Source organism: Myotis daubentonii, chromosome 10 (assembly GCF_963259705.1).
Source record: "Myotis daubentonii chromosome 10, mMyoDau2.1, whole genome shotgun sequence".
Lineage (NCBI taxonomy): Eukaryota > Metazoa > Chordata > Mammalia > Chiroptera > Vespertilionidae > Myotis > Myotis daubentonii.
This window is the reverse complement of record NC_081849.1, coordinates 19556415-19569517: the sequence shown is the minus strand read 5'-3', so window position 1 is coordinate 19569517 and position 13103 is coordinate 19556415. Positions and strand designations below refer to the sequence as shown.

The window sequence follows — 13103 nt, the reverse complement described above, 5'->3', positions numbered from 1 at the left end:
TTTTCTGAGGTAGGACATATGTATCTGCAGTGTAATAGAAAAATGAAGAGGATTTTTCTATGTATAAGTAATATAACTGTAGCATTTTATTAATGTACATTGACATCACATTTTAATTTTTCTGAGACAATCTCTATATCTACCATTTCATATTAATTTAAGAAATCAAGACAGATGACATTGATACAAATGAATTCTTATCAACACTTGAGGATAACTATTTAAAATTCCATTTCTATACCGAAATACATGGAACATATTTTTACTGTTTAGGTACAGTTAAGAAAAAGTAGTGTTTTTTTTTAAATAAAGAGGACAGTTAAAGCAATTATAAAATAAATATAATTGACTTCTATTTATAACACATTTTTTACAGCATAAGTTGCTCATAACATTTTTTATATATCTTGTTTTTAAGTTATCTCATTGTCTAAGCATTTTACACAAACTGACAGTTTAAACCTTTTATCTGGAAGTTAAAGCAATGTATATTCAATCCCCAGTCTTATCTTGACACAATTTTAAAATAATCATAAAACACGTAGTAACAATTTTGGTTAGCCTTCAGTGACTCAAGAGATATAATTTGGACATGTATAGATCTTTAAAAATATTAAACCTAAAGTGAAATTCATGCGAGTTTATAAGGAATCTTTAAATTATTTCTAAAGGGATAGTGATTTCTGAATACCTGTACTTGCTTTGCTTTATTTTTAATGTTTCTGCATTGAAATGGGCTTTTGTAACAATTTTTAAAGTAGTTTTTGTAATTGTTTGGTTCTGACACCATCACTTGTATTTCTGGAATCATATCACATTCCCGACAAAATTAAGTAATATTTGTCCATTATAATAGAGCATCTGGCATATTTCCTAGTATATTTAGTAAGCTTATAAAAATACAATGCTGCCTCCAGAAGGAATTTCTGGAAATAACAATTTGTCATCTTTAAATAAATAAATTCTCTCTTGGTCTTTAAATTTTGTTTTATTTTGAAATACAATAATAGAGAAGATAGTATGATAAACATTGATATGCTTACCATTCATACTTAACATTTCTAAATGTTTTGTCACACTTATTTTAGGTACTGTTAATTTTTAGAATTAAAACTACATACTGAACCTTCTTTGTATCTCTGCTTATTCTCATTTTTCCTCCTCAATATTCTCTTTCTACATATCCTAACATGTAGGCATGAATACCCATGTTTATTATACTTTTGTCTGAAAAATGTATATTGTATATGTATCATTCTGTAATTTGCTTTTTTCCTTTGACATATTTTTAGGATTTATCTATGTTCATACATATATCTGCATTATACGAGACTGTCTTAATTGTTGTACCTTTATTTTAAAATGATATTCCATAATTCAAGACCCCGCTCGCAGTTGTCTTCAAAATTGACTTGTCTGTTCACTGTTATATACATTTTTCAGAGCAGCTTTTTACATTTCATGAAAGACATTGGGAATTTTAATCTATATTCCATTGATTTTTAAAGATGAATTAATCAAGGGGAAATTATCTTTATAATGTAGAAGCCTTTTATTCATGAATATGCTGTCTTCCTCGTGTTTTGGCCTTCTTTAAGTCCTTTGTGGGACTTATGTGTACTGTACTGATATGTATATTAAAAAAAGTCATCAATTATAATAAATGTTCAGAAAAGTCAGATAAAAGTAAATAGAAATAGACTGTTTTATATTTTGTTTCAGTATCTTACTTTGGATATCATGAGGAAAATCAGTTCCTTTTTTTTTCTTCTTCTTTTTGTGTTTTCCTTCTCTAACCACCCTGTTCCACTGCCATGAAGTAGATGTTAGTGGAAGAGGTCAGAGAAGAAAAAACTGCCTTGCCTCCTCCTCACAAAATCCATTATTGGATGGGAAAAAGACTCTTGTGAATGAAGGAGTAGCATCTGGGAGTGTGGGTTATACCCCCTTACTTTTTTCTCCCACTTCTCCCCTCCATCAAATCCAGAGGGTGGTGAGGAGAAATACAATTAACTGAGACAGCAATAAGCAGAGATGGGAGATTGGTTTACTATCTCATCTTATTTATTTATTTACTAGAGGCTCGGTGCACCAGATTCATGCACTGGGGCGGGAGGGGGTCCCTCAGCCTGGCCTGCACCCTCTCGTAGTCCAGGACCTCTTGGGGGGATGTCCGCCTGCCAGCTTAGGCCTGGGGATCAGGCTTTGCTGGCAGGCGGACATCCCTCTCGCAGTCCGGAATCCCTCGCTCCTTACCACCCGCCTGCAGCGGAGGTGGGAGAGGCTCCCGCCACCACTACTGCACTCGCCAGCTGTGAGCCCAGCTTCTGGCTGAGCACACTCCCCCTGTGGGAGCGCACTGACCAGCAGGGGGCAGCTCCTGCGTTGAGCGTCTGCCCCCTGGTGGTCAATGCACATCATAACAACCAGTCGTTCGGTTGATTTGCATATTAGGCTTTTATTGTATAGGATTATTGATTTTGAGAGAGAGAAGTTGCCTCCCATAGAGGATCAAACCCGCAACCTCTGTATGTTCTCTGACTGGGAATGGAGCCACAACCTTTTGGTGTATAGGATGGTAGTCCAACCAACCAAGCCACCTGGCCAGGGCTGCTTTTTTTATATACTCCCCCTTATATAGCTTTGCTGTTCCATAGCATTTCACCACTGTTACTCAATTCTGAACTTGAAGTGAAAAATAGAATTGTATTCCTGCAATCATCAGCAGTCAAGAGTGCTGTTTTATGCAAATAAATTAAATTTCCAATTTGGTAACTCCTTTTGTTTATAACTCTTTATAAAAATATGATTTAGGTTATATAGTTTCTGCTTTTGGTGGGTGTCAATTTCTTTGACAAACAATCTCCATCTGCCTCATTTTAAGTCTTCTACATTAAAAGTATTACAAACACTCTGTAATTGAAGGTATTTTTAAGATTATGCTTAACAAAACTTAACCATAGAAATTAACTATAGATCATTTAGTTCCCAACTATAATTGGTTTAATCTAAAAGTTTTCATAGAACTTGAGGGATAAGGGGTGTATTGTTCTGATATAGTAGCAAATTTTAAATTATTTTATACTGCTCTTATAATGAGTATTTTAGTGATCAGATTTAATTAAATCTTACATTAAAGTAGTTAAAACAAGTTATTTTCAGGAACCTTAATCAAATAGGTTTATTAATCCTAATTTATTAATCAAATAGAGGGCATAGGCTTGATTTAGGTCATTTATCAATGCTAAGACTCAATCTTTCATACTTTAATTAATCTCTGAAGTAGAAATGACTTATTTTTAACATATATATGTATGTTATATATACTTTTATTTATATATACATATATATATATATATATATATATATATATATATATATACATATATATATATATATATATATACATACACACACACACACACACACATTTTGGGTTTGATACGGTGTCATTGGGGCTGATGTTCAGTACACAACCTACAAGTATAACATACCAGTGTCTTTTCTGGTATGTCATTGGCCTTTCTAAACTGCCCTGGTGGTTGGTCTGTACCCCATATGGTTGTTAAATATTTTGAGTACTAGAAATGGTTTGGTTTTTCTCCATTTCCTAAAAAAAATTAATAATCTCTTTTTAGGTTGGAAGCTTCCTTAGAATTTATAGCCTTCATACCAAACTTCAATCAGTGAATTCGGAGAACCAGGCTACATTGCTAGCACTAGAGTTTCATCTCCATGGAGGTACCAGTTATGGTCGGGGAATCAGAGTCTTGCCAGAAAGCAACTCTGATGTGGATCAACTGAAAAAGTAGGCTTATTAGACATCTATTTAAAAATTGTAAATAAGGTATCAATTAAGCAGATTTTCAAGATAATACTGTTCTGGGATGGTAAGGGGGAACCTAAAAGGCTCCTTGTACTTGATCCTCATAGCCTTCTGTGGCATTATCCATTATTTTAGTGAGATGAATCAAATAAAACAAATGAAGTGATTGTAGGTTCAAACAGCTAAAGAGTAGCAGAGCTGGGGATATAGTCTAAGGTTTCCACTTCAGTATGTACTTACCCCTATTCGTCTATTCTTGCACATATGCTCTTCTGTCATTTGCCACGTTTTCCAAGGACAGCAACGAAGAGTGGAAACTGGAGCTTAGCTAAAGTTGGAAAATTGCATATACATCTAGCATTCCAAATATACTTGATCCTGCTATGAAAAAAATAATGGCCTTTCTAAAGTGCCTGTTGCTGATAAAATAGGTAACAGAGTGTTTTAGGGTGTCATATTTTTAAAACTTTTAGATGTTTCCAGAAAGTGGGTAGTACCCTAAGTCCTATATGCAGTTCTTTTTCCTGATGTGTTTCTTGTTTCTGTGTATAGGAATTTTTGACCAGTATTCTAGAGAAATAAATCTTCTGCATATCTTCAAAGAGATATAGAAAATATCCCATTCAGTACTTTGAAATGATGTAGATATTTTCTAAATATTAAAATATTGAAAGCAATGACTTTAAAATCCATTAAATTCGCTATTTTAATAATCTTAATATGAGTTTCACTACTTTATCATGTTATATTTTACTTCTTGGCTCTAGAGTGAGATTGTTCTGACTAAGAATGTTATCCATTAAATTACAAACTTATTTTTGTTCACAATATTTCATCATCCCACTGTTACACTTGTATCTTCCTAGACTCAGTGTGTGTTTTTTTAAATTTTGGGGACCCTTGGAACTCTAGATATATAGACCTTCTATGGAGAAATGAATACACACACAGAATTTTTTATACAATTTTAGTGAATTCTTGGTTCTTATGGGTAGAGCTAAACTGACCATATTAACTTTGTTTCATGTGATTTTAACTTACAGTCTTCCAATTATAGGGCGTTAGAATGTGCAAGTTTGACAGCCAATCAGTGTTCAGATGGTGTATGTCAATCGGAATGTGAGGACAGCTTTCCAACAAGTAAGGACAATTTTTAACGTTCGCAACTTAATCTCTGCCAAGTAAAATGGTTTTATCAACATTAATTCTCTATTTTAATATCTTCCTATATCTGTCTCTTTTTTTAAATCCTCACCCAAGAAGTGAGGATATTTTTTTTCATTGATTTTTAGAGAGAGTGGAAAGGGGAGGGGGGGAGAGAGGAGAGAGAGAGAGAGAGAGAGATAGAGAGAGAGAGAGAGAGAGAAAGAGAAACATGATGTGACAAACACATTGAATGGTCTCCTCCTACACACATTCCAACTTATTTTCTGTCCTAGCATGTGGTCTGTCTTTGAGAATATTCCATGTGCACTTGAAAAGAATGTATATTCCGCTGCTTTGAGGTGAAATGTTCTGTAAATATCAATTAAATCTATCTGATCCTGTGTTCCATTTAAGGTCACTGTTTCCTTGTTAATTTTTTTGTCTGGAAGATCTATCCATTGATGACAGTGGGGTATTAAAGTCCCCTACTATGACTGTTTTGCAGTTGATCTATCCCTTAAAGTCTACCACCAGTTTTTAAAAATATATTTAGGTGCTCCTATATTGGGTACATATATGTTTATAAGGGTTATATTCTCTTGCTGTATTAATCCCTTTAGTACGGACAGTTCTCAGGTTACATCAGACTCGACGTACGTCGTTTGTGGTTACGTCGCCATCTCCCATTTATCTATTAAAAAAAAAATGTTCCGTCATTTGGACGTATGTGCATATGTGCTTTATGTTTTTTATTATTTATTTACCACAAGTAAAGGTCAGGAATGGTTATCTTTCTTTTAAATGTTTTTTACTGTTTCACTTCATTACTGCTGTGTCTGTGCTCCATGTGATGACGTAGGTGCTTATGTAGGTGGGTTCCGACTTGGCGAAAATCACGTTAGGTCACACCTTAGGAACAGATCTCCGACGTAACCCAAGGACCTACTGTATTATGTAGTGAACTTCTTTGTCTCTTGTTATGGCCTTTGTTTGGAAGTCTATTTTGTCAAAAATAAGTATTGCTATCCCAGCTTTATTTCGTTTTTATTTGCATGGAATATTTTTTCCCATCCCTTCACAGTCAGCCTATGTGAATCTTTTGTTCAGAGTTGTGTCTCTTGTAGACAACATATATATGGGTCATGTTTTCTTATCCACTCAGCTACTTCATATCTTTTGATTAGAGCTTTTAATTAGTTTACATTGAAGGTTATTATTGATAGGTACTTATTTACTGCCATTTTTTTCTTTATGCTTATGTTCCTTTCCTCTCTATTTCTTTTTCTTCTTAAAGCAGTCTCTATAGCATGTGATGCAATGTTAGTTTGGTGGTACTGAGCTCCCTTAGCCTTTTTTTGTCTGGGAAGCTCTTTATTTTGCCTTTGAATTTACTAGTAAGTGATAGCATGCTGGATAGAGCAGTCTTTGTTTCAGGTTATTGCTTTTCATTGCTTTGAATACTTCATGCCACTCTCTTCTGGCCTGAAGTGTTTATGTTGAGAAATCTGCTGACAGCCTATGGGAACTTGCTTGTAGGTAACTAATTGTATCTCTCCTGCTGCCTTTAAGATTCTCTCTCTGTCTTTAATCTTGGCCATTTTAATTATGATGTGTCTTGGTGTGCGTATCTTTGGTTTCATCTTGATTGGGGCTCTGTGCTTCCTGAACTTGCATGACTTTTTCCTTCAGCATGTTAGGGAAATTTTCAGTCATTATTTTTTCAGCTTAACAATGTTAATCAGCTTAACAATAACCCACAACCGTTGGACCAACTAAGTCATTATTTTTTCAAATAGATTCTCTATCTCTTGCTCACTTTCTTCTTCTTCTGGACACTCTATGACAGTGATGGCGAACCTTTTGAGCTCAGCGTGTCAGCATTTTGAAAAACCCTATCTTAACTCTGGTGCCGTGTCACATATAGAAATTTTTTGATCTTTGCAACCATAGTAAAACAAAGATTTACATTTTTGATATTTATTTTATATATTTAAATACCATTTAACAAAGAAAAATCAACCAAAAAAATGAGTTCACGTGTCACCTCTGACACACGTGTTATAGGTTCGCCATCATTGCCCTACGATCTGAATGTTGCTAAGTTTCATGTTTTCCCTAAGTTCCCTTAAAGCAGCGGTTCTCAACCAGTGGGTCGCGAACAATGAAAATACATCCTGCATATCAAATATTTACATTACGATTCATAACAGTAGCAAAATTACAGTTATGAAGTAAAACGAAAATAATTTTATGGTTGGGGGTCACCACAACATGAGGAACTGTATTAAAGGGTCACAGCATTAGGAAGGTTGAGAACCACTGCCTTAAAGTATCCTCTTTCTCTAGTTCTTTTTTCTTTTTGCTGCTCTAATTGGATGATTTTTTTCTACCTTGTCTTCAAAATTGCTGATTTGATCTTCTGCTTTGTCAAACCTATTGTTTATTTCTTTCAATGTATTCTTTATATCAGCATATTCTTCATTTATACCTGATTTTTTTTCATGGTTTCTATGTAACTTTTCATGCTGTTAAGCATCCTTATAACCACTTTGAAATCTATATCTCATTAATTGCTTGCCTTCATTTCATTTAGCTCTTTTTCTGGATTTCCTTCTTTTCTTTTACTTAGGGCTTTTTCCTTTGTCTCCCCAGTTTGGCTGTCTCTTTGTGTTTGTTTTATATAGTATATAGAACTGCTATGACTCCCAGTCTTGGTGCGGTGGCCTTCTGTAGTAGGTGTGCTGTGGGACCCCATGGTGCAGTCTCTTTGATCTCCTGAGCTGGGCACTCTAGGAATGTCTCTTGTGTGGGTTATTTGGGCCCTCTTTTTGTAATTAGGTCTTGATTGTTTTGGGCATGTTCATGTGTGGGATCGACCCTCAGGCTGGCTAACTGAGGCTTGACCCTGACCATGGTGTGTAAGCTGCTGTGCAGGTGTAGTCTCGAGGTGTCTCGTTGGGCTCAGTGGCACAGTCTTCCAGATCACCTGTGCTCAGTACTCCAGGAATGTTTCTTATGGGTTATGTGCATTCCCTGTTTTAGTTGCATCTTGATGAATGCTGTTGGCCCTTTAGTAGGTGGAGTTAACCCTTCAGGCTGGGTGGCTGTAAGGGTTAACCTCAATCATTGAGTGAGACATTGTATAGGGCTGCCCTTTGAGGCCGAGTTGCTCCCAGCAGGATCTAGTGGCTGCTAGAATCTTCCCTTGGGTGTGTCTCTTATGTGGCTGGTTGAATTGACCTCTGGTGTTGTTTGAATCCCACCACTGGCTGTGTCGGTTCTGGGTCCACTTGAGTGATGTTCAGGTACAGGTCACTATCAGACATTGTATCTAACTGGTTTTGGTCTGCCTGTCTAGTGCTACCAGGCTGTTTACTGTTTGCGTCTGCATCTACTGGACCTGGGTTGCCACAAAGGGTTAATCTGTATATATGGGTCAGCTTCCTGGAGTTCTGAGCTGGGCTCAGATAAATAAAAGGTCAAGGTTCCCTAAGATCTACATCCACCTGTTGGCTAGTTTGCTCCTCCTCAAGGTTGCCTGGACTTCCTCCAGAGTCTTATGCAGACGGGCTGTAGAGCGGGCCAAGCTAGCCACGCCCCACTGAGCTCAAGCTTAGTAGGTTGAGGTGACCAGGTCAGGCGGACAGGGCTAATGGGTCCCCTAGTTTGGGGCAGCATGGTCTGGCACTCAGTGGGGAGAATGTGGTCCTTACTCCAGACTCATGCTGTGCAGTCTCTTCCAGAGTCTTCAGCCATAGCTCCCCCAAGAGGAGTGTGTCGCAGGTTCAGGTAGGATGTCCTCACTGTAGGATCATGCTCAGCGGGACAGAACAGGGTCACTGGGACTTGAGCATACAGATCAAGAAAACCTTTTTGGGGGTAGCACCAACTGTGCCATGGGAAGTGAGTGAGCTGCTTACCTTCACTTAGCTCAGCAGCACGCCACCAGAGACCCCAACAGGAGGCTTGGAGGGGGTCAAGCCAAATGTCCCAGTTCTGAGTTGTGTTTCCTTCCCGCTGCAGAACTGTGCTTGGCAGGCCAGTGTCCAGCAGAATTTGGGAATGCAAAGCAAGGCAGCCTTGTGTTGGGAGTGGCGCAGGACCGGGAGAGGGGTGCAAATGCATGCCTCCTCCTAGCTACACAGCTGCCTGCTCCCTGTGACCCTAGCATGGGAGTCTTCCATTGAGGGTGGTGCCTGCCTAACCTGTGGGAAGGGGGAAAGATTGGCCCTTGTTCCAAAGCCACTCAGTTCAGTGATCGTCTTAGAGTCATTTATAGTTACTCCAGAAGAAGCGTGCACCTCAGGTCCCTGTTGGATGCAGCCAACAGTCCTTTCTGCTGGACTCAGTCTTGGCAGGGTGGTGTCACCAGTATTTGGAGGTCGGGGTTGGTGCACTTTTTCTAGCTGGTGCCGTAAGAAGACAAGTGCTCGACCTTGGTAGATGGCACCTGAGGGTGGTGTGGGATATTGACTCAGGATCCACACCTCAGAAGCTAACCTTCCAGATCTCCATAGCTATGCCCCCCAGATCTTTTCTTTATGGCTTCCCTATACCCCGAGTCTCCTTCCCTCTTCCAGAGCCCTGGGTGAGTGCCAAAGAGTGAGCCCCAGTGCATTGGCCCTGGTATTCTAGCAAACCTCCCACTCTTTTCAGCGGACAAAGTCCCTGCTTATTTTTGCTGCCAGATGCTATGTAGGCTCTTCTTCCTGGCCCTGGTACTCTGGTTTGGGGTCCCAGTGCGGTATTGAGACCCCACTTTCCTCAGGGGGGACTTTTGCAGCCACAATATCCCTCCAACTTCTCAGTCCCTGCCACCTGGGTGTAGGGACCAGCCTTCTCCATGTCTCCACCCTTCTCAAAAGATTCAGTGTAGCTTATTTTTTTCAATTTTTGGATGTAATACTCCTGTTCAAGTGCCCTTCAGTTGTTTATTCAGGTTGATTGTTCTAAATTTTAGCTATAAATCCAGTTTAGTGTCAGAAGGAGGTGTGTGTTGCTTTCATCTACTCCACAGCCGTCTTGAACCCAAACACATAAAAAGTGATCATATACTATTGGCCCTTTTTATTCCCTCTTTGAATTGGGGGCTCTTATCCCTTATCTGATTTCCTGTTGGATGGATTCCTTATAGATTCTTTACCATTTTTATTTATGAGAGACCATGTATATATTTTACACAGCTTTTCTCATTACTTGACTACTTTTAAGCCATGCAGAATGGCATTTACTAAGAAATCAGATTCATTGAAATTATACTTTCCCAGTTTAGCATGTCCATTCAAGTTCTCTTGTCATAGATTCTTATGTAATCTATTGGTCATGCTGAGGAAGAGGGACAACTATTATACATGATAACCCTAAATTATAATAACATAATATACTATCCTATATAATAAAAGGGTAATATGCAAATCGACTGGTGGAATGACTAGTCACTATGACACGTACTGACCACGAGGGGGCAGATGCTCAATGCAGGGCCTCTTGATCCCTTTCCCTGGCCAACAGGCTCTGATTGCCCAATGGTGAATGGTGAACCGAGGGTGGGTGGCGGCAGGGCACAGGGCTGGCTTCCAGCAGCCAGGGAAGATGGCTCTGATCGCAGACCAGACCTAGGAACCGTATCTGTGCACGAATTTCGTGTGCCAGGCATCTGGTTTTATATAGTAGAACTAGAGGCCCGGTGCACAAAAATTTGTACACTTGGGGGGGAGGGGGGGGCCCCTCAGCCCGGCCTGTGCCCTCTCGCAGTCTGGGACCCCTCAGGAGATAACGACCTGCTGGCTTAGGCCTGCTCCCGGGTGGCAAAGAGCATGCCCAATCCCTAGGTGCAGCCCCTGGTCGGGCTCAGAGCAGGGCCGATTGGGGAGTTGGGGTGCCACACCCTGTCACACACAGAGACACAGGGCGATCAGGGTGTTGGGGAGCTCCCGCCTATCAGGCACAGAGCAGGGCTGATCAGGGGGTTGGGGCGCCTTCCCCTGTCACGAACAGAGCAGGGTGGATAGGGAGGTTGGTGCCCCGCCCCCTGTCACACAAAGAGCCGCAGGGCGATCAGGGGGTTTGGGCGCTGCCCCCTGTCACGCTGATCCTGGTGCCGGGATGCCTCTCGGCTCCGCTGATCCCGGTGCCTGGAGGCCTCGTGGCTCCGCTGATCCCGGTGCTGGGAGGCATATTACCCATTTACTATATAGGATAGAGGCCTGGTGCATGGGTGGGGGCCAGCTGGTTTGCCCTGAAGGGTGTCCTGGATCAGGGTGGGGGTCCCCACTGGGGTGCCTGGCCAGCCTGGGTGAGGGGATGATGGCTGTTTGCAGCTGTTCACACACCCTTCAGGGTGGGGGTCCCCACTGGGGTGCCTGGCCAGTCTGGGTGAGGGGCTGAGGGCTGTTTTCAGGCTGGCGGGTGACTGAAGCTCCCAATTGCTCCTTTTTTCTTTTTTTTTAATTTTGGTCCAGCTTTAGCTCTGGCTCCAGCTCTGAGGCCTCCGCTGCTGAAAGCAGGTATCTGGTTTGTTTGGGTTCTATCATTGAAACACTGTATCAACTCCAGCTCTGAGATCCCGGCTGGCTGAAATCAGGTTTCTGGGGTTTTGTTTAGCTTCTATATTTGTAACAATGTTTCAAACTGCAAGCTCTGAGGCCAGCAAGGCAGGCGGGGAATGTTGGTTTCCTCCATCACTGAAGCAAGCAAGCCTCATGTTAGCTTCAAGCTGCCTGGCTGCCAGCCGCCATCTTGGCTGGCAGTTAATTTGCATATCACCCTGATTAGCCAATGGGAAGGGTAGCGGATGTACGGCTAATTACCATGTTTCTCTTTTATTAGCTAGGATGTAAGATAGAGTAATTACAAAATATAGGTACTTTTTGAAGTCTTAAATTCTTCATTTTAGAAAGCATTATTAAAATTCAAATTTATTGCTCTGTTCACTACTTTTGCTTTCTTGTTGATTTAAAATTCTATCTTATGGTGTTCACCAAGTCATCCTATTAAATTTAGTAAGTTTATTATTTTATTCACCTTTCCCTTTATTTCCTTCACATTGTATTTTTCCAAAATAATGAAATTTTTAAACATACAGAAAAGTTGAAACAATCTAAAGTGAGCACTCATATTCTCATAACCTGTTTCTCAAGTTAACCTTTTACTCTATGTGCTCTGTCATTTATCTATCAATCCATATTATTTCTTGATTTAAATAAGTTACAGACCTAAGTATATCTCCTAAACATTTCAGAATGAGCATCATTAATTAGAGTTCAGTGTTTGTTTAGGATATTTTTTATTTTTGAGATAAAATTATATGCAATGAAATGAACAACTTATGTGTATGATTTTATGACTTTTCCCCACCCCAGAATTTCTGATTATTTTTCTGCTGTAGATTAACTGCACCTCTTCTAGAAATTCAAATAAATGAATTACTATGTACCCTTGTATAAACTATGTTTTTTAGATTCATACGAGACTCCTGGTGCACAAAATTCATGCACAGGTAGGGTCCCTAGGCCCGGCTGGTGATCAGGGCCAATCGGGGCCTTCCAGCTGTTGGCCGGGGCCTTCCTTTGTTCTGCGCCACTTCCTGGTGGTCAGCGCACATCATAGTGAGCAATCAAACGCCTGGTCGAACTCCTGAGGCGACACTTTGCATATTAACCTTTTATATATATAGATTGTTTCATGTATCAATAGTTTATTCCTTCTTAATGCTAGTAGTAGTGTATGAGACAGACATTTTTAAAATATGAATTTACAGTTGTATCGCCTGCTTGTTTTCTTTTTCTGTAAGATGGCTTTAGCATCTTTGTCAAAAATTAAATGGGCATAAATGTGGATTTATTTCTGGGCTTTCTGTCCAGTGCCTACTAATATTATAAATTAAGCATTTTTTCCCCTCACACTAATTTCCAGTTGTAGCCCCATTTGTTGAAAGAGTTTTGCTTCCCCTTTGGATTGCTTTGCTGCCTTTATCAAAAATAAAATGATCATGTAACTGTGGTTTTATTTCTGAGCTTTCTATTTAATTTTGTTGATATGTTGGTCAGTCTTTATGTCAGTACCATATGGTCTTAATTTAGCAAGTCTTTAGGTCTTGAGTATAAGTTCTCCAATTTTGTTCTTTGTCAAG

The 13103-nt window shown here is 39.7% G+C and overlaps 1 protein-coding gene across 5 annotated transcripts in view; it reads left to right on the top strand.

Annotated features, from left to right (window-relative positions):
- Positions 1–13103, top strand: part of POT1 (protection of telomeres 1) — an 83507-nt gene that overhangs the window by 42109 nt on the left and 28295 nt on the right. For all 5 annotated transcript variants that reach the window (XM_059711700.1, XM_059711697.1, XM_059711701.1 and 2 more), the window contains 2 exons: positions 3639–3808; positions 4884–4966. In XM_059711700.1, the coding sequence (XP_059567683.1) occupies positions 3639–3808; positions 4884–4966 (253 nt within the window). The remainder of the gene's footprint in view (positions 1–3638; positions 3809–4883; positions 4967–13103) is intronic.